We start from the raw sequence: 22,873 nt of genomic DNA, 5'->3' as shown, positions 1-22,873 counted from the left end.
GGTGGAGCAAGGCGTTACGGCTGCTTCTTTGGGCGGCTTCCGGTGGGAAAGTGGGCAGACCATCTTAAGTCCTACTCCCCTTTGCAGGGTATTGGGACCATATTCAGCCTTCCCTTCAGTAGATAATGATCAGACCACAGTTCAGGCTAAATATCCAGTCCCGAAGGAAGACCTCCCTCAAAGGCTCAGTGCAAAAGATTAAGTTCAAGATTATGTATGCATGCATACTTGCGGGTAACTTTTGTTGCAGACAATAGGATTTCTGAGCAAACATATATGGGCTTGCTCCACTAACTTATTTGTTTCAGCCAGGGGTCATTGTTATAATGAATCAACCAAAAGTGCAGTGAATTCAGGAATGGAAGGAGAGAAGAGAAGAGAAGAGAAGAGAAGAGAAGAGAAGAGAAGAGAAGAGAAGAGAAGAGAAGAGAAGAGAAGAGAAGAGAAGAGAAGAGAAGAGGAGTTCTTTGTGGTGTCTTCTTTTCTTAGCTTGAAAAAAAATCCCAGAACACCGCTCAATGGAACCATGCCGGTTCAACACTGCTGCGCATTACATTTAATCATCAAAATGTTACCATCTGTGAACTAGTACACAAGCATATAATAGTGACATTTTCTTCTAATAAATTTAAGTATCATTTTGTGTTTCTTTTGTTCACTAAACCCATTAATTATCTGCGCTAATTTTTCCCCCGTTCATTTCATATTCATATTCAATAGATAATATTCCTAAATCACAAAGACTCTTTTGTTCTTTGTTGTTTGAAACTGTTCATGGAACTCTCACCTCATCAAGGGATGTTGTTCCTGTTGCTAACCAGATGGAGCTAGTAATGACTGGTCACAATTGCCAGGAAAGGGCCCTCCTCTCTGACATCGCTCACACAGGCTCACATTTTCCTCCATCTAACCTCTGTTTCCCATCTATACTCTGTCATCATTCCCTCTGGTGTCCACTTAAGTGGCCCATTTGTTTTCTGAAAGCAGTAATAGTCTGTTCAGTCTGTAGGAACAGTTGATTCCACGCAGAGGTTTTCCTCCGAGTTCCACTCCCAGAGTACAGCAGATCTTCTGGGAGTTTCTACATGACTTCATCATCCGGTTGTCCTCCTCCTAGGTTTTCCCCAGCTGTGCTCTACAGTTTCCCAAACCTGCTTTGGTACAATCTTTTAGAAAAGATCATATCAAAGGAGGGTTTTGGAGAAGTGGAGCAGGAAAGGTGCAGATCAGGCATGATCTTAGTGATTCTGGAGCCCAAGGCAAAAGGAGGAGTCTCCGTCCTGGATCACTGGGCGCAAGGGGCAGGCATGTGCCACTGCCACTCAGTTGGTTGCTCCCCAGCCATTACCTGAGTGAAATCACTTCTGCCCTGACTCCAGAACCTCTGAAGTCACAATGGTGGCTTCAAGGCAATGGTTGGCAATCAGCTGTAGGGCAGGGGGCCCTACTCCCCTACACAATCAGCTGTGCGGAGTTGAATCATGGCTGTTGTTTCTTGATCAGGGTGGTGGCTGGGACCCTGGTTGCTGGGGGAGGTCAGGGCCCTATAGCGCATGGCCCAGGGCAACTGTCCTGGATGTCCTGTGGGTAAGACTGCCCCTGCTGCAGATTTCCCCACCTTCCCACCTATAGTGTTGAAACATTATGGCAATACACCTACTTCCAATTTCAAAAGGCGAACAAAAAGCTCACAGGAGGTGAGAGAGAAAATAGTGGGCATGATAAAAAAAGAATGAAGAATTGCCCCGAGGGGAGTATCCATTGCCACTGAGAATGCCACTGCATTTGCAACAACAGACCAAAATGGAATCGCCCTCATGCAGAAGCAACCGGGAATCAGAGAAATGATTACATTCCTCTAAGCAAGAACCAGTTCCTGCAGGCTACTTGCAACCCTCTCTTAGTTTTCCTGAGTCAAACTGCACTCAGAACCTTTAGAAACCATCAGAAGTATTTAGGGTTTGTCTTTAAGGAGCCAAGACTTTTAAAGTGACTAGAACATCTCTGAAATGTTATTGTGTCCCAGGGCCATTTTTTAAGGGGCTACAAATGGAAATCATCTACCAGTTTTGAGCTGGTCACGATGAACCAACTTCATCTCAGGGGATGAAACTGAAATGCAGTTTATGGCACAAACTCTGGAGAATGTTTCTTCAACTAATACAGCTTCTGGATTAATGTCTCTTTCTCCCACCTCTTAAGTGTCAGGGCACTTCAGATGGTATCTCCGTACAGCAACTCTAGCACTAGTTTGGTAGTACTTACTAAGAGTTATAAGAGAACAATCCTAAGCAGCAATTTTCAGAAGTAAACTCAGTTAGGCTTATTACCAGGAAAGTAGCCTGAAGAGGTGAAGCAACCCAGGAAATGGTATGGACAACCCGGGCCACACATGCTGAAGAACTAGAGGTAATAACACAAAGCAGTACTGATTTTTTAGCAACTTGATGGGCTGGCTTCTCATACACATTGTATTATGAGAAACAGGAAGCTGCCATCTCTGTCCTAGAAATGCTATGATGAGGAAAAGAGGGTGGGGTTAGGGAAAGGTTCAATGAGCTAAAGCCAATTAAATGTAAGGGAAATGTAGGTTCACAGTGACAAAACAAAAGACCATTTATAACTGAATGTCCTTAATGTTCAGTCTTCCTAACATAGGAGGAGACTTTGTGATCTTTTAGGATCCCAACTACAGATGTTGCCTTCCCAGACCTTGCCTTTGGCCTTACAGTCTTTGACAGGGTGCCCAATTAGAACAGCTCCTTAGGTCCTGCTTTAGTCTTAGCTTTGTAAAAAGTATTTTTTTAAAGAGAAAGTTGTTTGGGATTTGTGCACTTCCACTATGTACAACTACATATCTGGGATCCCAAGAACTAGCAAATCGCTGCAAGGCAGGTGAAATAATTGCACGAGGGACTGAAATATCACTTCCAGGAAATGCATGTTTGATTAGCACAAATGGTGGCTAAAATTGCGGAGGAATATGCTTCGAATGACTGTACAGGAAACATTCCTCTGTGGCAAACACCCTTCCATAGCATTTTATTGGAGACAAATTATAGCAAGAATTGAGAAAATCTAAAATAATCCTTGCAGATGTTATTTCATAATGGCATGTTTTGGGAGAATGGCAGCATCCATCTGCAACCCAGTGCCTACCGTGAAAGTCATCATTTCCCTTGCCAGAAAAGCTGGGCTTCTCCCCTCCCTCCACTTCTTGGGTCATCATCTGCATAGCCAGAGAAATTTCTTCAGTTTGAGTTCATTTGTAATCAGCATCGTATCTAATAATAAATTGCTGACTCTTCACATTGTCAGTTGGTGTCTTACAGGCAATGCTAAGAACCCTTTTTAGTTCAGAATCTCTCATTAATGGGTGATCGTGTGAGATAGACATGGAAGGAGAGCAATGTTTAAAGTGAACATACATCCTAGCCAGCAACTATTTGCCTACAATTTAGATGCAGGAAAGCAAAAAAGGAGAGAAAACAAACAGTACTTGTGAAAATAGCCTGTTTCAGTTTCCAGGGAATGTGTATGTGCATATGCTCATTAATAGTATCTATGAGTGTGAATCCTATCCAAGCTACTTTTTAGGAAGTGGTTATGGCTCAGTGGTAAAGCAGATGCCATGCACGCAAAATGTTCCAGGTTCAATGCTTGGCTTCTCCTGTTAAGAGGACCAGTGTGAAGAGACTATGAAATACCTCAACCTGGGACTCTGGAGAGATGGCAATACTGACTTTGACAGGCCAATAGTCTCAGTATAAAGAAACATGTGTGTTCATGCATGTTTTGTTTTTTGATCATATATTGGACCACTCCAGGGTCGTCGTATACTGCATAGGCCCTGATTATGGGACTTGGTCCCCCGAATGCTTGCAGTTCAGAGCTCCTACAATAGAAAGGGTTCTGCAGTATCATTCTAGAAGAGGGAAGCAGCATGCAGTGAGCATCTGTGTGTTTCTAATGTTTAACCTTTCATGGTAAGTCCATGTTTCACATCACAACATTTGTAGTGTTTAAGACAAAGCAACATCAGAGAAGGGGTGAAAGGATTTACAATGACTTGCTTGCCTTGATCAAGTGGAGTGCAAGTGAACGGCCAGTGAACAGGGAGGAATACACGTGAGTCTGTTCACTTGCCAGGCAAGTGTCATTTGTCACTTGTAGCTTGGCCCATAGTGATTATGATCAATTAATTCCACAGCATATTTAGTATGGAAGATGCTGCAATAGTTTTTTTGTGTGTGTGTGTATTGATAAAAGAGTTCTTATCTGCATCTGCACTTGAGGAAATAAGAGGAGCGGAAAGCAACTTATCCAAGGCTACCTAGAGTGACTAGGCTGAAAACAGAACTGTGCCCTGTTGAATCAGTAGAACAGGGTGGCTGTATTAGAGGAAAGAGGAAGGCTTCTTTGGACTGACTCTTCCTGTGGAAATCAGGACTTAATTTGAAGCAGGGCTTAGTCCCAGACTTGGCTGTGGTTCCTACTACTTAATCTTGGAATTGTGATGAAGAGGGCACTTCTGAACACGTGAATCACTAAAAACAGACCCTCCCCACACATCTAGAACAGGGAAGCTTCCAGGTCAGCGGTTGTGCTGCGGGTAGGCTTTTGTGCCAGCAACTCCCCTTTTAGAAGACGAGCAAAGCTACACATGTGGGGACGGATTTGCTAGAGGTGGGGAACACTCCAGGTAGATAATTGGGGGTGAGAGCAGTCCCCCCCCCCCGCATGAGTCTGCAGAATTCATGAGCCCAAGCCAGAGGGCACGAGTGGGACCGGAGCAGCAGAGATGGGAATCTGGACCCTCGTCATTGCCATGCACTGTGTCACCCCGTCAAGAATGCAGTTACCATGGGTTACCCTATCAGCCAGGGGACGGGGTGCCTCCCCTTCCCAAGTGCTCTATAAAAAGGATCTGCCAAGGAAAACAAAAAGCCCCAACCCAGCTGCTGCCGCCGCCGCCGCCGCCGCCTCGGAAGGCAGGCAGGGAAGCCACTTCAGCACCACAAAAGAGGGACCCGCGCGAGCAGCATGCCTCTCCGGCTCCAGTGCCACCTCGCCCTGATCTTGCTGGCGGCCCTCGACGGAGAAGGCCGGTTCCTCGAGGTGAGCAAAGCAGGCGGCTCGGGGCCACGCTGCCTCGCCTCTGCCCGCCAGGCGCTCGGCTCCTTCCCGCGCGGGCAGCGGCTGGGCTTGGGGCTCTGGCAGAGGGCTCCTGCCGGCAGGCAGCTCTTCGTCCGGTCTCAGCTCTCGCCTTTGTCTTGGCTTCTCCAGGTGAGGGACGCGAGCGAGAACGAGCCCTTCCTGCTGCTCGACGCGGAGCTGAAGAGGGAACTCTCCGACGGGCAGGTCTACCGCCGGGCGCTGCGTGAGTTTCGCCGAGGGCTTCCCGAAGGGGAGTGTCTGGGCGGGAGGCAAAGCAGCGGGGAGGCGAGCGCGGATCCGGTACTCAGCCCGGTCGCCGGGGATTGGAAGGCGATGCTCTGGGGACTCCTGGGGGAATTGGGGTTTGGAGAGAGGGGCTTGGCTGAAAAGGACGTCCCGCTGGATCCGGCTCCTCTGATCCAGCCTCCCCTTTCCAAGCCAGCCAGCTGCTTCTAGAAAGCCCAGAAGGGCAGTAAGCCTTCAGCTATTGGCATTTAAGGCGGACTGCCCCTGAACAAAGAAGTTCCATTTCAAATCGCCACTAATAGATGAAGCCACTCTTGCTAGAAGGAAATGCGTTGGTGACTGTAGACTGTACTACTGCATACTGTCTGTTGCTGTAAATATGCTCCTAATGGATAGTTCCCTGCTGTTTTATGTTTTGTTTCAGCATTATTATTTTTATGTTTTGTTTTTGTTGCTCTTCAGCTGTGTGTGGGATTCCTGCTTGTTTTCACAGTTCTGCTGTTACCCTATTGTATTTTTTATCGAATGTCCTAGTCAATGTTTGTATTGACTTATACTATGTAATCTTCTTTGAGCCTCAGTGAGAAAGATGGACTATAAATAATGTAAATAAATGTATCCAGCCCCATTTTGAAGCCATTTTTTGCTAGGAGACACCACAATGCCTCATGGCAATGAATTCCACCAGTTAATTAGGCATCCCGCCAAGAACTTCTTGTGTGTCCTGAATGTAACTGCCAATTAATTTTATTTGGTGACCCTGAATTATTGTAGAATAAGTGAGAGAGAGATTGTCTCTTCCTGCTCTGTCCACACCATGCATGGTTTCAAATGCTAGAGCTTAGCTTTAGAATATGTGAAGTAAGAATGGGAATGAAGTGCCTCTGAGCATGCGCAGAGCACCTTTTGGGGGGTAATCTGAGGCAATAAGGCTTCTATAGATTGGTATTTGCAACCAGTCAGGCATATAGAGGTAGAAAAGCTACACTTTCCAGCTGTGAATGGTCTAGCACCCCACCCCATGCAGTAACCCTCTGCATTTCTGTCTTCAATGGACAAAAGCAATCAGTGCCTCAGTATCTGAGGTTTAATAAGGGGGTAGGGTATTGTCACCATTTTACATATTAATACTGTAAAATAAGCTGTGAATAAATAATTTATCTGGCATATTCTGATGCTGAAATTCCAGTTCCTCTCCCTGCAGTGCCAGCAGAACTATGGGCAGGTTCAGAAACTTGCTTTCAGCAAGTGGAATGAATTAAGGTGTTGGATCAGGGCTGGTTCCAGGTTTTAGGGCCCTGGGCAGAGAGTGCTTAGCCCCCCTTCCACCCACTACTAGGCTCTCCTTCTTACCTTCACCCCCTCGTGCCCGTGTTTCCTTCCTTTGGCCACTCACAAACTGTCCCACTACCTGCAGTCACGGCTGCCCACAGCCTGCATGCTCTTTCCCCAAAGGTGGTGGGTGCAGCTAGGAGTGCTCTGGGCTGTCAAACCGTAGATTGGGTGGAATGTTGAGGTCATCCTGGAGTACTGGTGATTGGGTGAGGAGAACAGGGAGTAGGAAAGAATGTTCAAGATGTGAAAGAAGGAGAGGAGAGGAAGAGGGGGCTAGTCAAGAAACTGATATCCGTTCTCTTGAAAGGCAAGGGCTGAAAAGATTTGAGCCAAAGGAATGTATTGGCAATGTTGCTGAGATTCTAAAATGAGATGCTTGAGGCTTATGCCTGTATGGAAGTTTGGTCTTCTGCTCCGGAATTCCCCTGCTGCTAATCTCGACCACGTCCATGCTGAGTTTTGTTCCAGTGTATCAAGCATAAATCATTCTGTGTATGCCCTTGTGCCCATCTTTGTTGTTATTTTACCTGTACTAGGACTGAGCCCTGGCAATAAACCTGCGCTTGCTCCTGATAATCTTGGGTTCACGTTAAGCCTTTGTGGGGAAACTGGATGTCTGGGAAGCATCAGGGCAGAACATTCTTCTAAGTGAGGATTGTTGACTGATTTTTGTGACACCTCAGAAATCAACAATCTCCTTTGAGGAGGAAAAAACAGGGACCAATGGAGCCCTCTTTTTTTTTTTTTTTGAGAATATCTTTGGGGCAGGTAACGGCAAATTCTTCATTAATAATGAAGATAAAAGAGAAGTGATGTGTAAGAGCTTTCTCTGCTTCTTTCAGCTCAGCTCAATAACAGTGCCTTTCTAAGAATACTTTCCTGGGAGTAAGCTCCATTGAGTAAGCTTCAGTAGGATTCTGAGCAGACCTTCTTAGGATTGTACTGCTAGTAACTCAATTCTCTTTTATAGTCTGTTTGTTGAGTTGGGTTGATTCCAGAAAAGAAGAGAAGCAGCGAATTGCTGATGTTTTTACTGGGCCACAGGGATTAAAGTAAATGTAGGCTTTCAAGCTTCACAGCACTCTTCAGGTATGAAAAAATTAATCAACTTCCTTAAAGAAGGAAACAACCATACCACGAGTCTTTCATATGCCTGAAAACAGTAGCAAGACAGTAGAACTGTGAGCCAGATGTCTTGTGCCTGTTTCACAAATTCAAGGGGACATCATATCTTCACCTTTGTCTTTCCTGTTTGATTTCACACCTGCCACACATGATGTGATGATATTGAGAAGCAAGTGACATTTCCTAAAATCCACCTCCCCCAAGTACTGCCTCTTTAAAAGCAAGCGAATGGGGCTTTGGATAGGGGCCATGATGCTGGGGAAGGGCACCTTGTACCTGCTATTTGCCCTGAAAGGAAGCTGCCCTTTGCACCCACCAGGACCCACAGCCTGCTTTAAGCCTTTTGAAAAATGGCAGGCGATCTCAATGGCTGATGAATCCCAGATCACATCTAATTAGACCTTTAGAGCAAGAATGGTGAAGCCACCATTCAAAGTTCAGCTCAGCTCACTAGGTAGCCTGAAGCTGTCTTGCAGGCTTAGACTCCACCTGCAATGGGGAGTACAGAACTACTTTAGAGGGTGGTGGTAGTAGTTGCAAGCATTACCAAGATAGTTTTGCTAAGCCAGCTTGGTGCAGTGCTTAGAGTGCTGGACTAGGAGATGGGAGACCCAGGTTTGAATCCCCACTTTGCCATGGAAGCTCTCTGGGTGATATTGGGCCAGGTATTCTCTTTCACTCCAACCTACCTCACAAGGCTGTTGTGAGGATAAAGAAGAGAAGAGAACAATGTTGTAAGCAGCTTTGGGTCCCCATAGGGGGGAAGGGAGGGAGAGAGATCTCCCCACCCAGTGGCATTTCTTTTTTGCATTTGAACCATTACAAGAGGGAAAGATAGTAAAAAGGGGAGCTGGGCTACAGGGCAAGCATTTACAAAAGATACATAGTTTGCCTCTAGCAGAGCTTTGAACTAGGAGCTATTTGAGGCTAATTCTCATTTTACATTTTGTGTTCAGGCAGGAACATCCTTACTGAGTTTGAAGGGTATTCATTTGTTAAATTGTGACTATCTCCTTAAAATACTCAGAACAGGAAACCATTTTTTCCCTAGTCGTTGCCTCTCAGCTTTTTTAAGCAACAACCATTGCAAACTTTTTACTCCAACCAGCTACACTGGAACTCTTTCAATGTTTCCTATTATATATGCCCTTCTTTCTCTCTTCTCCTTTGTTTTCTCATTATCTTTCTCCATGACCCCACCTTTCTGCTCTAGCATCACTTTCTCTCTTTACAAAAATCATTAAAAATAAAAAGATAATGGTAGTTAAATCTCTATCTGAGGTTAGGGACCCTATCATGGGAGATCAGTTTTGGGTCCCAGGCAATCATCGGACGATGAACAGATTAAACCGATATATGCCTAACTTTACACACTTCCACGCCTGACTTGGTATGTGTTGCACTCTGCTATTCATACCTAAGTACAAAATGTGCAGTGAGAATCCATCTTAAGAGGGAGAAAAATGTATACTGTCTTTCTTCTCATCCATAGGATGCCTTGACATGCTGAGTATAGAAGGACAGTTCACTTTCACTGCAGAACAGCCGCAACTGCACTGTGCTACCTTCTTCATAGGAGAGCCCGAAGAGTTCATTACCGTAGACTTTGACTTTGTCAGCATTGACTGTCATGCAGGAGATTTTCTGAAGGTATGAGATATTCAATAACAGATGGTCTGGTCTGTACTGGGCACTTGAGCAAGTATGTTCAAATGCAGCATGACAGAAGAGAAGGTACCTGCAGAAATAAACACACATTTATTCTTTCAGAGGATTTGGCATTGTGAGGTGGTTGTGCAGATAAACTAGGAAGTGTCATGAGAATGACTTGCTAGATCAAGTCATTTTTTGAATGTTTTCCAGGCTGTGATGAGCTATGAACAATGAAAATGAAAGTATTCATAAGACTGACTCACATGCCAAAATGCTCGAGGTGGTTTACAGTGCAATCTTAAGCAGAGTACACACTTTTATAACCATTGACTTCAGTGGACATTAAAGGGTGTTACACTGCTTAGAATGGCAGTCTTTCATACAACTTCCATGTAAGAAGTATATTTGAGAACTGGAACACCTTCAAAGGTAACCTTCAATGGTGAAAGTGATTAAGAATGAGCAGGAAGAGTCCAAAGCAAAATAGTATCAGAATTATGATATGTCAGTTCTGTGGATGCACTTGTTTGTCTGACTCAGAGTAGCATCTGAACATCCTAATTTTCTTGGATCTGAAACATCTCACAAATTGCTCTGTACACTTTAAGAGCAAAACCTGGTCAGAGAGGCCCCCTTCATTCAGACAATGCAGCAAAGTAGACGGCTGAGTACAAGATTCTCCAGATCAGAGCCATGGATACTAATACTGTGCAAGGTTTATGGAGCCAGTTTTAGAGACAGGAGAAAGGACAAGCACCTGTTTCTTTGTGTCTGGCACAACTTCACACTGAATCCAACAGGGAAGCAACAGCTAGAAAGGAGCCTGCCTGCGTGACAGTACTAATACTGCTTATTGATCACCCTGCTAGCTCCAAGTTTAAATGCTTGATGTCAGAAATGTGTCCCCTCTAATTAAGCACAATTATTAAAACACTTGACGTGGGAAAGTACAGTGAATGTCAAAGTGATTAACTGTTGCTGAATGAAGCGGCAACTTGCTTTTGATCTTTACGCCAAGTCATGTGTGAAACAGATTGGTCAAAATTTTGAATTAGCAAAAAGAAAGAAGGAAAAAAACAGCACTACCATTACCACTTCTAATCGTAACAGTAGGCTGTTCTATAACAAAAAGAATGGCCACCCTATCCCATCATTAACCAGCATTAATACCCACTGTAAAATATAATCCAAGGCTTAAATTGGTACATTTTTGTCTGTATTCATGGAAACATCAATTGTATTTGTAGCCTGATGAGAACAATCATGACAACCATACAAACCTGCCGTGGTGGGCCTGAAATAGAAACAGAAACAGCTCAGGACATTTTGATGCCTGCCCAAGGTGGAAAATCCAAATTGTCCCTTATCTTCTCTACAGGCAATAAAAATGTAATTGTCTTTTAAATAACTGACCATTTGAAGCTGTTCAGTAGTGCCCAAAAGATGCCATGTAAGGCTATCTGTTTTACTGTGCCTCATGGTAAAGCCAGCTCCACATAAAAGCACACATGTGCATATGTGCATGCCATTAACTTAGTTCGTATTCACAAACAAAACACGATGTGACTGTTTTGAATTGTGTAATAATGAAAATGTAAAATCTTTATTGGCTGAAACATTCATTTCTTTTTAATGGCAGATTTATTTATTTACTATAAACATTTTTATCGTTTGATCATAACATAATGATTCACAAGGTTGCTTAGAATTAAGTTTAAAAGTACAGTATATAAAATATATTAAAATGGCAAGAACATATCTAAAAATTTAGATGGCAAGAACATATCTAAAAATATACACATAACAGTGTCTAAAAATTTTTAATAGCTGCAAACAAACTTTAAAACTTCATTCTCAGCGTCAATATATTTAATTCTCAACGTAGCCCCATCTATTGATACTTAAATCAGGAGATTGGGGCAATGGACAGACAAGACATTTCTTTCTACAAACCTGCGGAAAGCCTTAGATTTACAGAAAAATCTGTAATCTAAATATATATCTGAAAAATCTGTCATATATATATTTAAAAAAAACAAAACCCTGTAGCTTTAAGAAACAAATGTTCTCTGTGGCTGTTGCTAGGCAACCGCAACAATATTACCAGTATTGGTTTCTGTGTATTGTCGAAGACTTTCACGGCCGGAGAACGATGGTTGTTGTGGGTTTTCCGGGCTGTATTGCCGTGGTCTTGGCATTGTAGTTCCTGACGTTTCGCCAGCAGCTGTGGCTGGCATCTTCAGAGGTGTAGCACCAAAAGACAGAGATCTCTCAGTGTCACAGTGTCACACTGTGAGATCTCTGTCTTTTGGTGCTACACCTCTGAAGATGCCAGCCACAGCTGCTGGCGAAACGTCAGGAACTACAATGCCAAGACCACGGCAATACAGCCCGGAAAACCCACAACAACCATAGTATTGGTTTCTGTCAGTAAAAGGCAGCTGGAGGGGGCAAGACTCTTTCCAATGCTGTTTTGGCCTTTGAGGGAGGACTCTTTGGGGTCAGGCCCTCCAGCAACCACTGGGCCACTTGATACAGGGTAACTTGCATGATGCACTCAGAACAGACTGCTTTCTACATTTCAATAGTGAATACTCTTCAAAGGCAGTCTTGATTTTCCACATTAATAGCATTCATAGCTGCCACAAAAAACCTTGAGTTTGAAGTACATTTCTTAATAGCGTATATAAAAACACTCTGATATGTTTGTCCATGTGTGTTTTAGGGTTGCCAAGTTTCTTTACCCTCCTCGTAGGGGAGGGAACCTGGTACTCATCTTTTTGAAGAACTTCAAGTGCACGCAAACAGCATGTGCACTCCTGGTGCCAATGTGATGACATCACTTCCAGGAGTGACATCACCATGCTGGCCACAGGAATACTCCAGTGCTTTGTGCAGGGCTCCAAGCACAGGGCCCAAGCAAAATGTGGGAGCATTCTCATGGCCATATTGATGGCGTCACACCTGGAAGTAACGTCGTCACACTGCCAGGAGCATGCCCACCGCAGGCTTGCCCGGGAGGTATTTTGCCTCCCAAGCCCATTCCTTGCTCTTTCTTGCCCCCGCCCCCGGCCAACCAGGTGAATGGGCGCAGGGGGCCGAGGTTGGGACTGGGGGAATCTCCCTACCTCACCAGGAGAGTGGCAGCTTTAGTGTTTCTTGTAGAAGGAGAGCATATGGTAAACAAGAGTTGTCAAATGTTTCTGACAAGTTCAACTCATTTTGTACAAGTTTGTTACTACTACTCCTAGAACGTTTTTCTGCATGGTAACATGACCGTTCCCCTTCTTCCCACCTCCAAAGATTTAGTTAATTTTTAAGCTCTTCAGAAAGGGATACTTTCTAACGTTTATCACTATAACACAAAAAAGTATCAGGAGAAAACTAGAACTGAGTGTTGTTTGCGAGTCTAAAACCTAAAAACATTTCCTTTCAAATCACCGGAATATTTTATCAGTTAAAAAGCAATGTTTTTTCCAGGCGGAAGTCTCTCCCGCTTTCTTTTTTGTCCCTTGGTATTTATGTGTCAAAGGCAACATAAATTTGTTCCTTTCATTTTATTAATTCGTGTACTTGTTCCTTAGGGTGAAAAATATTTTATAAACATACTTAAACAAAAATGAAATTAGAAGTTTTGTTTGTTTTTAAGAAAAAGGGACAGAACTCCAATAATCAGGGAAGGACCCATGTAGCAGGATTTAGTAAGGGCAGTGGAGCTAGAAAACGCTGGGTGAGCCACCGAAAAAGGTGAAGCAGCACTAACTGTCTTACCAGCTGCTTCAGAGATCATTTCTTCTACCAAGTGCATTAAGCAGTGTCTTGCTTCTCTTGTACTACAGTCTGAGTCTGCATGGGTAAAACTACACATTCCTTGTACTTCTGTGATTATTTTTCAGAATGAAAATTGCTATCCTCAAGCCAACTTTGTTGAGTACCTATATGCTTTTCTTTCCTCCAGCAGGGATAAAGAGCAGCTGGAAGAGGGTGGGGATTGGGGGGGGGGGTAGAAAATGAGTACAATTGAATAGCTCTTCTTACACTAGTCTGCCCCTTTAGTTTGCAGCGTCCATGGTTGCATTTTGTAAAATACAAAAAGCCGGGTAAAATAGTGATGGAACTCCATGTTATGTGTAATTTTGCCCTCTGAGATAAGTCAACAGAACACTTCACAATGAAAGGGGCAGACTGTGCTTTAAATGACACATGCAGCACAGGTGCCATATGCGTGTTTTTGTGCCTCTGGGAATTGCAGGTAGAAGGTAAACACTAATTGTTATCTCCATGAATCCCATCAGGTGTTTGATGGCTGGATACTGAAAGGCGAGAAATTTCCTAGTTCTTTGGATCATCCACTCCCTACCTCTGAAAGATATATTGATTTTTGTGATGGTGACCATGTAAGGAGCACCATTAAGTCTTCCCAGAATGTTGCCATGATCTTCTTCAGGATTCATGATCCCGGGAATGGATTTACATTAACAATAAAGAAAAAAACCAATCTTTTCCGTAAGTTTTGTTTCATATTATGTGCAGCAAGAAACACAAAATAGATATTATTCTTTCACACAAGCGTATATTTGGTACAGGATTGTGGTGGGGGGGACAAGTTCACTCTGGGTCCAGAGAAATGATGCTTGGTGATTTCTGAAAGAGAAGAAATACATTTACATGAGCAAAGGTAAGATTTGTTGTCAGAAACTAAACACGTATCCAGCAGAGGAGTTCTGCAAGTGGAAGAGGTAGAATTTTCATTAATTTCCCCCTCCTCCTGAAACTCTCCAATTTTTCATGCTGTCCCTGGGGGTCTTCTGTCACCTAGGTACAGGCTTTCAGGGCACATTCTGGGCTGCAGTGGAAGGGGAGGCAGGGAAGTTCCACTAATGTTGTGGTTAAGCGTGGCAGGACTCTAATCTGGAGAACCGGATTTGATTCCCTGCTCCTCCACTTGAAGCCAGCTGGGTGATCTTGAGTAGACATGGGCACGAACCAAAAAAATTTACCGATCCAGAGGATCGTGGTTCGGTGCAGACCACGATCCCAAATAAACGATCCGCAACGATCATCTCCCGTTCCCGAACCAGATCATGGATCGTGGAGGCCACAGCGGAGGGGCGCCCCGCTGTTCCCAGCGATACAGGAATGGTGGCTGATGCCAAGCTCAATTGTACTCTCAGTCTCTCTCCCCAAAGGCTAGCAAGTGGCAAGCAAGAGCTCTGTCCCACTCCACTGCTAGCAGAAAGTGAAACCCAGCCTGGGAGACCATGGCTATTTATAAGCATGGGTCCCATTCAGCAACACAGGAGGTCTGTGTTTGCCTGTCAGAGCTGCCTATCAGGGTTTGCAGGGATGAGATTGGAGTGCCCATGGCTACAGAACACCCCCTTCCCCCTCCCTCCCCTGGGTGTCTTCTCCCAACTTGTGACTGCTTTGCTGCTCCGTGGTTGGAAGGAAGCCCTGCTGATCAAGGAAAGCTGGGCTTCCATTCGGGTTTCCAGGGTGACAGAAGGAGGGCAACAGAGCTCAGGCATTCCCCTGGCTCCGTTGCCAGGGGAATAGATTGCTGGCGCCTGAGTGTCTGGATCCCCAAACTGAGCCCGAACGCCCTGATCCAGGCCTCTCCTGACCGCTGGATCGTTGGTCGTGGCCGATCACGATCCGCCGGGTCACGATCGCGTGATCGCCATTATTGTGGGTTTTTTTAGTTCGTAATGCAGATCATGTTCATCTCTAATCTTGAGTCAGTCACAGCTCTCTTAGAGCTCTGTCAGCCCCACCCACCTCACAGAGTCACTTTACAGTAATATTCAAATGCAGACACCCGAGCAAAATGGCGTTTGTCCCCAACCCCTACAAACTGGGATTCTAAACTAGGATTAAATTCCATTTTAACAAAGGGCCTACATTTGACTGTTATGGTAAAGTGGGAGTAGAAAGAGCAAGAGTCCAGTAGTACCTATAAGACTAACAAAATGTGTGGTAGGGTATGAGCTTTCCTGAGTCACAGCTCACTTCTTTAGATACAGATATCTGAAGAAGTGAGCTGTGACTCACAAAAGCTCATGCCCTACCACAAATTTTTTTAGTCTTATAGATGCTACTGGACTCTTGCTCTTTTCTACTTCTACAGACAGACTGACCCATCTTGTTCTATCTCCATGGTAAAGTGGAGTTTGATTTACAGCTTCAAACCAGAAAACATGCTCTGACACTGAGGGAAGGAAAGAGGGCATGTGGGAACATATAAACCAAATCACATCCCATTACAAACCAAAGTTTGCTCGTGGCATATGAATACAGCACTGCATTCATTTTATGTACAAAATGAGACAAAGTAATTTTGTGTCTTTCCTCTATACTAAAGCTTGCAATGTCATCTCTCAGACCCCTGCTGGAAGGTTTACCATGGTCATTCCTCATCAGCATAGAAACTGCAGCTTTTCCATAATCTACCCAGTGGTAATAAAAATATCTGATCTGATGCTGGGACATTTGAATGGCCTCCACATAAAGGTGAGTTGCCAGTTTCTTAATACACATCAATAGCAAGGAATTTTGAATGAATTAGCAGATTAGCCTTTATTTACATATAAATAAAGTAACCCGTTACATAAATCAAAAAGAGTCCAGTAGCACCTTTAAGACTAACCAATTTTATTTTAGCATAAGCTTTCGAGAATCAAGTTCTCTTCTGAAGAACTTGAAGAAGAGAACTTGATTCTCGAAAGCTTATGCTAAAATAAAATTGGTTAGTCTTAAAGGTGCTACTGGACTCTTTTTGATTTTGCTACCACAGACTAACACGGCTAACTTCTCTGCAGTTACATAAAGAATACTTAGTTTTGATCAGCATACTCTTATATGCAGGGGGCTCAAAGGACGCTACACAGCTCTGTCTGCTTATAAATTTTTTTTGCACACTGGCAGATGAGCAGATATTTGGTCTATTTGCTTGCTGATTGAATGAATAGTTCTAATTCATATTTATAATTGGCCTTGAGTCCCAGTGAGAAAGGCAGAAATAACGACAACAACAACAATAATATACTACCTTTGTACACAACAGTTTCTACATGATTTATGTCAATCAACTTGGCGCACACAAAAAGAGGAAACCAAGAAAAGAGGAAGAATCCAGCCTCTGCCGGTCCTTCTCTCTTGGGGCAGGGGGACAGACGCTTCACCTTCCACCAATCCCAGATGAGAAAATACCTTCTTCAGAATCCATAAGGCCAAATAAGGCTATAAGCAATGAGCTCAGGGGTTTTTGAAGTCCCTGAAAAGGGATGGGCAGGCACTCAGTGGCTGTTTCCCAGCTGATATACTAATTACCAACTTGACCTTCTAAATATGGGCTAAGTTTGGAGTATTATAATAACACAATTTATTTTGTTAGTTGTGTAGGATCTTTTGTGCATTCTATGCTCTTCCCCCATATAAAAATGTACCATACTAGCACATCAAAGAAAGAACTCCTAGTCCAGCCTGCTCCCAACTGCGGGAAGTTGCTTCCATATGGCCCATTCATAAATGTGACTGTCCCTGCCCTTAGTCTGTCCATTCTACCACCTCAACCACTTCATACTGTAGCAAGTGCAGGCCTTTCTCTTTTCATCAATCTGACCAAACATACCAAAAATAAAATATGTATTGATTAAATTATTGTTTCTAGTTTATGACAAATTGAAATATCCTATTTATTTTTATTTTTAATCCACAATATCTTATTTTAAATGCCTACAAGGCTGGAACCTTTTCTTTCATCTTTTTGAAATCTGACTGACATTACATCTCTGTGAATTTCATCCCAAATGAATATTCAAAAATAAATATGTAAGAGTTGGAAATGTACATTGATTTTAATTGATTTTAAAACAGGAACCCCTTCTACTATCTGTCTGAAGTTTTGCAATTATGTTCTATCTGTTCCGAGTACAGCTCTAGATTAGATGGAGGAAAATTAAGAAATTATAAGTGGATGTGTATATCCCATTGAACCCAGTATAAATGAAAACAATAAATGATTGTATTAATTTTCATTTCAAAATGAAAGAAAGTAAGTAGACCTTTTTTATTTGGGCTTTCAGTCATTTTGAATGCACTTACAAGAAACCAACTTGACTGTCTGATCCCTCTGGTTATGCTGCACAAGGGGAAAAATGTTCTATAGATTTCTAAGTCTTCATAGAGAAAAGACTAGAGAAGACAATTTCCTTAATATATGGGTGTCCCTCTTTATGTTAAAGAAATGGGTCAGAGTAGGACAACATAATTTATTTGCTTATTTACTTTATTTACCTTATGTTAATCCACATCTCTTGGTGAGACTCAAAAAAGGTTTCAAAATATGAAAACAATGCAATCAGACAGCATAAGACATTCAATAAAAGGTATAATAGGACTAGGATTACAAAATAAGAAAAAGAGTGCAAATGAAGAACAGTTTAAGGCATGATGGCATGCCAGAAACAATGCAGAAAATGGAAACGCAAAGGAACGCATATAATAAAGAGTGCCCTAGACCACAATCCTATTCTCTTAGAGACCCATCCTCATGAGCAGTTCCATTATACTACAGTAGAGGTAGGCACAAACTGAAATATGAACCAAAATTCATCATGAACCAGGCCGGTTTGTGGTTCATGAACCAGCGGTTCATCAGAGCCCATTTCTAACAAACCGCCATGAACTTTTAGGCTGGTTTGTTTGGTTCGTTTTTTCAGTTAGTCACTGCAGACAGCCTGGCGCTGATCAATCAGTTTCCTAGGCAAAGGGGGTGGGTGAGCTTTTTGCTGCCCCGGAAGTGACATTTTCAAGAACCAAATGAACCAAAAGTTCATGGTTCGTGAAACGCGATAAACCATGAACTGCATGGTTCAGTGTTTTCCTGGGTCGTGCCCACCTCTATACTACAGTACTATTCTCTTTATCAATACACCTAAATACACCTTCTTGAACATTTCTGTTTTGCACATCCTGCAAAATGATAGAAGTATGGGAGCCTTCTTGACCTCAGGCTGGCCCTTCCACAAGGGGGGAGCTACAACAGAGAATGGCTATGTATGGGCTGTTGAAGGGCAGTCCCTTCAAAAGGTGCATGGCAGAAAAGCTGATCTTGCAGATGCATGGGTCCAAGCCCAAAACTTGATTTTTAAAAATTTGTTTACATGATCATGTTCCTTGCACACTCATAGACTTTGGAAGCAATCCTAAGCAGGTCCACTCGAAAGTAAATCCCATGTTACTCAATGGAGCTTACTTCCCAGAAATTGATTCAACACATGAAGTTGCCTTATGCTGAATCAGACCACTGGTTTGTCAAAATCAGTACTGTTTACTCAGATTGGCAGCAGTTCTCCGTGATCTCAAGTAGAAGTCTTTACATTACCTTCTACGTGATCTTTTTTTAAAAAAGGATATGCCAGGGACTGAACCTGGGACCTTCTGCCTACAAAGATGATCTACTGCTCAGCTACAGCCCTTCCCAAAGTTTTCTTATAATTGCTGCTGAACACTTTCTATATTCCCAAACTTGGTTTCTTTAAAGCCTATCCTTCCTCAGATATGGTTTCCCCTACTAGTCCCATTTTTTTCAGTCTATCTTGCTCGACAGCTGCTGTATTGAAATACTTCTGAGGGGAACACAATAGTTAGTGATACATTGCAACATCAATTGCCAAAAGAATAGAAGCAACTTTTCATATTGAATGTATGTCTCATTTACTAAAATATTTGCATTTACAAGTACTGGATGTTTCAGTGTCTCTTTCTTTCTATATCTTTTTGTAGAAACCTCCTGCACGTTGTGGGGGAACGGGAGATTTTGTGGAGCTGTTGGGAGGAAATGGGTTAGATCCCTCTAGGATGTTCCCTTTAGCTGATCTGTGCCACTCTTTCCATGGCCCTGGTGAGTTCTTAATATAATGTCTTTTATTCAAGTGTATAGACAGACTGGTATAGAAAGACTGTTGCAAAACATGATTTCATAACATGTCAGTTACCAGTCCTAAGAATCTGAGCTGTTGTTTGCCTTTGTCTGAGGCATAATTTCATGCTTGTGATGCTGTTGTGGCACAGCTATCTATCTATTTATTTAGATAGTTTGTGACTCACTTGACAATAATAATGACTACCAAAGCGAGGAAAAATACTTAAAACAAAACACTAATTGGCTCCACCCTAAATAATGTTTTGCTGTGATTAATCATGTGTTAGTAAAAGACACTATTCCAGTTCTGGGTTTTGGTTCATTACTTCTCATGATGACTGAGGCCTCACACAGAGAGAAATAAATTCTACAGCTCTTGATTTAAATTATCCCTGATTCCAACATTCGTATTTGCTGACAATACAATAAGCTAATACGGACTTATAGTATAGCATTTGTTTTTATTCTAGGGCTGCCTGTTCCCAGCCTCTGCCCTCTGCCACCACTCACCGGGCTGGTCTGGGGGAAAGGCAGGGGAACAGGCCTCCCAGACACACTCTGGCATGGCACGACAACATCACTCCTGAGAGTAATGGCGGGAGTGCTCCCAGACTTTGCACTGAGCTAATTTGACCCCAAAGTGAAGCACAGGAGCGCTCCTGGAGCCTGAACAATGGCATCACTCCTGGAAGTAACATCATCGTGCCAAGCTGGGAGAGCATGTGAGGAGAGTAATAAGAGAGTACCAGGTCCCTCTCCCCCCGGGAGGTTAAGGCGACCTGACAACCCTATTTGATTCACATGAAAAGGTTTTTACAGGCTCAGTCACACAATTATGATGAGCATAAACAATATCCCAGCTATCATGTGAATATGGCAGTTATGGTTCCCATAGTATCTTGTATGCAAAACCCACTTAAGAATATGAGCAGATGTGGTTGTACAGTGCCAACTGGTTGCGAGGCCATCCCAAAGGGCAGAGATATGCAGGGCAGGAAAAATCACGCTGATGCTTGCTTTGGATAAAAATAGGCCACAACTTTATTGGTTACAAAACTACGGAGCCATGGCTGCTTAGGGGCATGGATCCCAGCATCGGCAGACCCGCCTGCCCACCGATGACCCCTCACCCCTCCAGCTTGCCTGCTTCAGGGGGAAACCACGGGATGATGGTTAAGGGAGTCACACTGGGCGGTAGCCTCTGCGTGGCTCCCCCATCACCTGGACACAGGCCTGATCTGTCAGCCTCCCGAGCTGGGCTTACCACTGCCAAGCCTGGTCCAAGATCCCTTATGGGGATCCCCTTCTATGGGGAAACAGTGCCAGCTGGCCCTGTTTTTCCCAACGGGATTGGTGCCCCACGCAGAAACCGCCACTGGAGGCATGAAATGTCTCCCCGCCATAGCTCCGAACCCTGCAACCAACAAAGCAAAGCATCTCGGATGTCTTGTAACCATATATCCTGTCCCCAGCTGGACAGGTGCACTCCATCTGGCTGATACAATGCCTCCCTTCGAAAAGAGATTTCCAGGTGATCAATCACCTCTCCACCCACTGCCAAAACCAAGCGCCCTACCACCTTGGTCAACCGGCGTCTGGCTAAATCCACCCTCTCGTTGGCCCGTGCCCCTCGCCAAACTTTTCGCTGTAGCAAAGTTGACCAAAAAACTAGCATTCTGGGATCGCTGTTCTGAAGCCGTCTGAGCTGCTGCTGGCCGGCCCAGCCTTACATCCTGTTGGGGAGGACCTGACTGTAGCCCTCCCTTTTCAGGTCGGGCATCTCCTCCCCACTCCAGATTGGTCCCTCAGCCTGGTGCCCTGATTGGCAGGCGGGGCCTTTACTACAATACCCAGCCTGCAACAAGGCCGCACGTTTGGGGCTGGGCCGGCAGGAATGCCGTCCTACCCTTCTCCCTGCCCTGCGAGGCCCCGCAAACTCCGGCGCGGGTGAGTTCCCCGCCAGATGCTTCCATACTGCCAAAGACAGCTATGGTTTTGATATGCTATGGTTGTGTGGATTCCACATACACTCTTTCACCAAGGAAATTCTTTAGGTGAATAGTTCTCTCATTCAAATAATAACATTGTATGTGTTGTAAAGTTAAATATTAAAAATGTGGCCATTTGTAAATAATAATGAAATTGTCTAAAGTTCTTTTTGATTCAGTCTGCAGTTAACTGTATGTATAAAAATATACATTTAAAAACCTGGACTGTAGTGTGTAGCTAGGCCCCAATCCAGATATGGTTGCACATGACAATATTTGTGCTGCTTAAGACAGACCAAGTACATTGAAATACGGATGAAACTATGCTTCATTTTCTGCTCACTGCAAATCAAAGGCATACAAAATCAGGCCAATGTTTTCTGAATATGCAAAACATTTAATTCCCTTTCAAACCTATAAGGGAAAAATTAGAGGAGTGAGAGAAATATATTTTAATAATTTAATAATAATTTAATATATTTCAATAATTTTAAAATTATTGAAATCCTTCCCTCTGCTGAGTCACTTCTAGCATATTGCAGAGTAGCTGGAGTGGCATAGTATGAATGAGAGCTCCATTTACTGCCTCATTTTCAACAGTTCATTGCAATGCAGCTATGAATTCAAGTGCATATTCACATTCTGTTCTTAATCGATGCAGAAGCAGCTTCCACTCACCTATCACCTTTTCTAGATTAGAAAGGTAGACTAGAAAGGCATTATATAGAGATACAAATTTTGAGAACGGGTATATACATATGGCATGGTAAGGCTTGGCTGTGCCCGTTAGGATGCTTTCAATCCTATAATCATAATTTTTTAAATGGTTTTAAATGACCGGCTTTTAGCATTTCCAAACATAATGAGATACTCTCTTTTTTCTTGACTAGCTCAAATGAAGATTGGCTGTGACAACACTGTGCTGCGAATGGTCTCTAGCGGCCAACATATCAATCGTGTAACATTTGAGTATCATCAGCTTGAGCAACGTGAACTGGAAAACAGAGGGGAGAACAGCCTTGAAGAATTCTGTTTCTCCAGTATTTGAAAAGCCAGACGAGTCACTCTTGATTGTTATTTACTGTTAACTTTGAGTAGCTAACTTTATGAAACCCTTCTAATGTATAAAAACATATCTTTTCATACCAAACGGTTATTTCCACATTTGAACAGTATTTATCCTAGGCATTTACAATATGTTGTCCTCCCTTGTCTTTATGTGTATTTAGCATACTCAATAAACACAAATCCGTATGGATTTTGAAAGCAAGAGTTATACACATGTATATCCGTTGATTTCAAAAGGCAAAGCAAATACATAAGCATGCACATGCATACATGAATACACACCCCAAATCAGTGTGCATGTTCCCAATGCAAGTAGTATTTTATTTCAAGTACTTGTAGCACTTGTAATTATTTAAAATGCATGTGTAAAATTTGG

General features: G+C 43.3%; 1 protein-coding gene across 1 annotated transcript; it reads left to right on the top strand.

Annotated features, from left to right (window-relative positions):
* The first annotated feature begins 5,043 nt into the window (after positions 1–5,043).
* On the top strand, positions 5,044–22,537 carry CRHBP (corticotropin releasing hormone binding protein). The gene is made up of 7 exons (XM_054987315.1): positions 5,044–5,118; positions 5,287–5,380; positions 9,356–9,513; positions 13,812–14,022; positions 15,878–16,026; positions 19,303–19,420; positions 22,320–22,537. Exons 1-7 carry the CDS (start codon positions 5,044–5,046, stop codon positions 22,475–22,477), a joined length of 963 nt encoding a protein of 320 aa, XP_054843290.1. The 3' UTR covers positions 22,478–22,537.
* The last annotated feature ends 336 nt before the right edge of the window (positions 22,538–22,873 follow it).

Source organism: Eublepharis macularius, chromosome 8 (genome assembly GCF_028583425.1).
Source record: "Eublepharis macularius isolate TG4126 chromosome 8, MPM_Emac_v1.0, whole genome shotgun sequence".
NCBI lineage: Eukaryota > Metazoa > Chordata > Lepidosauria > Squamata > Eublepharidae > Eublepharis > Eublepharis macularius.
The sequence above is the reverse complement of the archived record's forward strand: the minus strand, read 5'-3'. Positions and strand labels throughout refer to the sequence as shown.

Excerpts from the sequence above, each read along its gene's own strand:
- CRHBP (XM_054987315.1), top strand. The coding sequence starts at position 5,044 with ATGCCTCTCCGGCTCCAGTGCCACCTCGCCCTGATCTTGCTGGCGGCC. Across the intron at positions 5,119-5,286 it reads GAGAAGGCCGGTTCCTCGAG|GTGAGGGACGCGAGCGAGAA; the intron begins GTGAGCAAAGCA and ends TGGCTTCTCCAG. Across the intron at positions 9,514-13,811 it reads ATGCAGGAGATTTTCTGAAG|GTGTTTGATGGCTGGATACT; the intron begins GTATGAGATATT and ends GAATCCCATCAG.